We start from the raw sequence: 3324 nt of genomic DNA, 5'->3' as shown, positions 1-3324 counted from the left end.
GCTGATGGTAGACCAGGTTAGAGACCTGCAGGAGGACAAAAACCAAAACTTTGGTTTTTAAAACATCGGAATTATAAAGAAGACTGCAGGTCTGAGGCTTTTATTGTGAAGGGCAGGGGGCGGTCCCTCTGACTGACCTGAGTTAGAAGAACTGCGACGTCTTTGGGATCGGCGAGAGTGTCCTGACCACCGGAGAACAGAGCGGTGGGAACCGTCATGTCTTTGACGTGGTAATCAGGGGGCGTGGTCTAAAGGACAGAGGTGGAAGAAGGTCATGTGACGAGAAGACCAAATCTGTGACCTGAAGGCCCTAAAACCATGTGGTGGACTGGACCATATGAGACCCTGATGTGATCTGGATACTGGAAGACCCTGATCTGATTTGGACTCTTTAAGACCCTGATGTGATCTGGACCCCATAAGACCCTGATGTGATCTGGACCCTGTGAGACCCTGATGTTGATCTGGACCCTGTGAGACCCTGGTGTGATCTGGACCCCATTAGACCCTGATGTTGATCTGGACCCTGTGAGACCCTGGTGAGATCTGGACCCTGTGAGACCCTGATGTGATCTGGACCCCTTTAGACCCTGGTGAGATCTGGACCCCATTAGACCCTGATGTGATCTGGACCCTGTGAGACCCTGGTGAGATCTGGACCCTGTGAGACCCTGATGTGATCTGGACCCCTTTAGACCCTGGTGAGATCTGGACCCCATTAGACCCTGATGTGATCTGGACCCCTTTAGACCTGGTTGGGTTCAGACTCACCTGGTTGTAATGCTTCATGTTTCCAGCGGCTCCAAAGTCGAACGCCGTCAGTTTTCCTCCATGAACTGCCTGCAGACCAAAGACAGGAGACTGAGCGTCGCCTCCCTGTAAGTAATCGCAGTATTACGCAGTAGTGTGCAGTACTGTTCGGTATTATCAAGTCATATGGAATGTTGTGCAGTAATACTGAGTATCGTGTGGTAATGTGCAGTACTACGCTGCTCCTAACGTAGAGAGTCTTCGGTCACAGTGACCTCCTACTTACTGTAACTCTCTTCATATCTCTGTCAAAGATGATATGAAGAAGAAGATGTTCTGTTAGATCTCCCTGGTAAGATTCGGCCATGAAAACATGTTTCATCACAATAAGAGCAGCTTCTGTGCAGCATGTGACCTCGTCGTATTCTACTTAAACCGGAGCAAACAGAGAATCTGGATTCTGTTGAAGTTTGAGGTTGAGATGATGAAAGAATTCTGTTTTATTCCAGAACAAATGGATCCTTTTTTCATCTTTGTTCTACACACTTTTTCCTCAACATGTACAGTACTACGCTGTAATAAGCAGTACTATACAGTACTATGCATAGGAGATAACCTGCATTTGTGCAGTAATAAGCGCTATTGTCCAGTAATATGAAGTATTATCTAGTATTATAAAAGTCATGTGCAGTACTATACAATATTATCCAGTAATATTGAGTATTGTCCAGTAATGTACTGTGCTGTAATTTGCAGTACTATACAGTTCTATACACAGGAGATTACCTGCATTTGGTGTAGTAATGTGCAGTAATATACAGTATTGTCTAGTAATATGCAGTAATTGGCAGTACTATGCAATATTATCCAGTAATATTACATATTGTCCAGTAATGTGCAGCGCTATACAGTACTATGCATAGGAGATTACCTGCATTTTGTGCAGTAATGTGCAGAAACATGCAGTAGTATCCAGTAATATGCACTGATGTGCAGTACTGTGTAGTAATATTCAGTCATGTACAGCAGTACAGTAAATATACTCATATAATGAAGTATTTTCTTAAGGTCACCAGTTGTATCAAGAACCAAAGACCGGTCTAGAATGTGGGCGGTACCTGGGCCCAGTGGACCATGTTCTGGACCGACGTCCCGGCTGGACAATGGGTCGTGTAGACCGGAGTCCGAGTCTGAAACGTCAGAATTCAGAGACTTCATCACAGAGCCACGCTTTGATACAAACCAGGAACCAGAACAGAACCAGAACCGGACCCTGATCCGGGATCAGTCCCACACACCATGTTCAGGTTTTTCTCGTCGAAGCCGCAGAGAACGAAGAAGATGTTTCCACAGAGCTCGCTGAGCAGACGCTTCCCGCACACGTGCTCGGCCAGCCACTTGATGTAGTCGTTCTGAGGCAGGAAGTCCCGCCTACCAAACAGGTCCTGCAGGGGGACAGCAGCGTTACACCTAGAGGCCTACAGGTGGTTCAGTTTGATCCTTGTGCCAGGTAACGTGGTCATGTGACTGTGGTCATGTGACTCACCCAGATGAGGGCGTCTGGCAGGATGGACAGTTTGGTCATCGGACTATCGGTAAACGCCACCGTCGCCACGGGAGCCAAACCGAAGAAAAGCTTGATCTTACTGGCCAGTTCCGGCAGCGCTGAGAACGCCATGAATGCTGGGAAACAAGATGTACAGAGGCCTGTTGGTGCCAAAAACAAGGGACTGTTTCAAAATAAAAGCACAGCGGTGCTACCGATGGTTGTTCCCTGAGAGTGTCCGATGTAGAAGATCTGGTCCTGAGCGGTCACATTCAGGACGTGGTTTATGGCGGCGGGGAGGTCCTTCAGAGCCATCTCATCGTAACTGTGAACACCAGAGAGGTCACATGACTTCCAGCCACCAAAGCCAGGTGGGCCCATATGGTTTCAAAGTGGACAGAAAATGTGGGTCCAATTGGGTTTGTCCAGTTTCTGTGGTGGCATCACCTGTGTTTGACACATTGGGTTAAGTGGGAATTCAGTGGGTTAGCTCGCTACGCTAGCAAGCCGCCTGGTGGACAGCGGACCTCGCTAGCTCACTGTAGAGGAACTCCACAGCATGATTCTGAGGAGCTCGCTAGCATGCTACAATGGAGCTTGTTATCATGCTACTGAGGAGCTCGCTACCTCTCTACAGCAGTGCTCGCTAGCTCACTGATGGTTCACTAGCATGTTACAGAGGAGCTCAGTAGCTTGCTACAGCAGAGCTTGCTAGCTCTTTATAAAACCACTGGCTAACTCACTGTGGAGGAGCTCGCTAGCATGTTAAGTGGAGCTCACTAGCTCACTAAAGCAGAGCCCGCTAGCTCACTATGAAGAGCTTACTAGCATGCTACAGAAGAGTTCGCTAGTTTGCTACAGCAGAGCTTGTTATCATGCTACAGATAGCTCGCTAACTCTCTACAGCAGCGCTTACTAGCTCACTGTAGAGGTGCTCGCTAGCATGCTACAGCAGAGCATGCTAGCATGCTACGGCAGCGCTTGCTAGCATGACACAGGGGAGCTCACTAGCTCAATACAGTGGAGCT

At 48.1% G+C, this 3324-nt stretch overlaps 1 protein-coding gene across 1 annotated transcript; it reads right to left on the bottom strand.

Moving 5' to 3' along the window:
* Positions 1-2: 2 nt before the first annotated feature.
* On the bottom strand, positions 3-2692 carry LOC112141059 (lysosomal acid lipase/cholesteryl ester hydrolase-like; the record flags this gene model as incomplete). The annotated part of the gene is made up of 7 exons (XM_024264100.2): positions 2512-2692; positions 2297-2433; positions 2049-2195; positions 1869-1940; positions 772-840; positions 138-248; positions 3-25 (listed from the first exon to the last, which is right to left on the bottom strand). Coding segments are annotated over exons 1-7 (725 nt in total), but the record flags the coding sequence as incomplete, so codon positions are not given.
* Positions 2693-3324: the final 632 nt, after the last annotated feature.

Source organism: Oryzias melastigma, unplaced genomic scaffold (assembly GCF_002922805.2).
Source record: "Oryzias melastigma strain HK-1 unplaced genomic scaffold, ASM292280v2 sc01395, whole genome shotgun sequence".
Lineage (NCBI taxonomy): Eukaryota > Metazoa > Chordata > Actinopteri > Beloniformes > Adrianichthyidae > Oryzias > Oryzias melastigma.
This window is presented reverse-complemented; position numbering and strand designations above follow the sequence as displayed.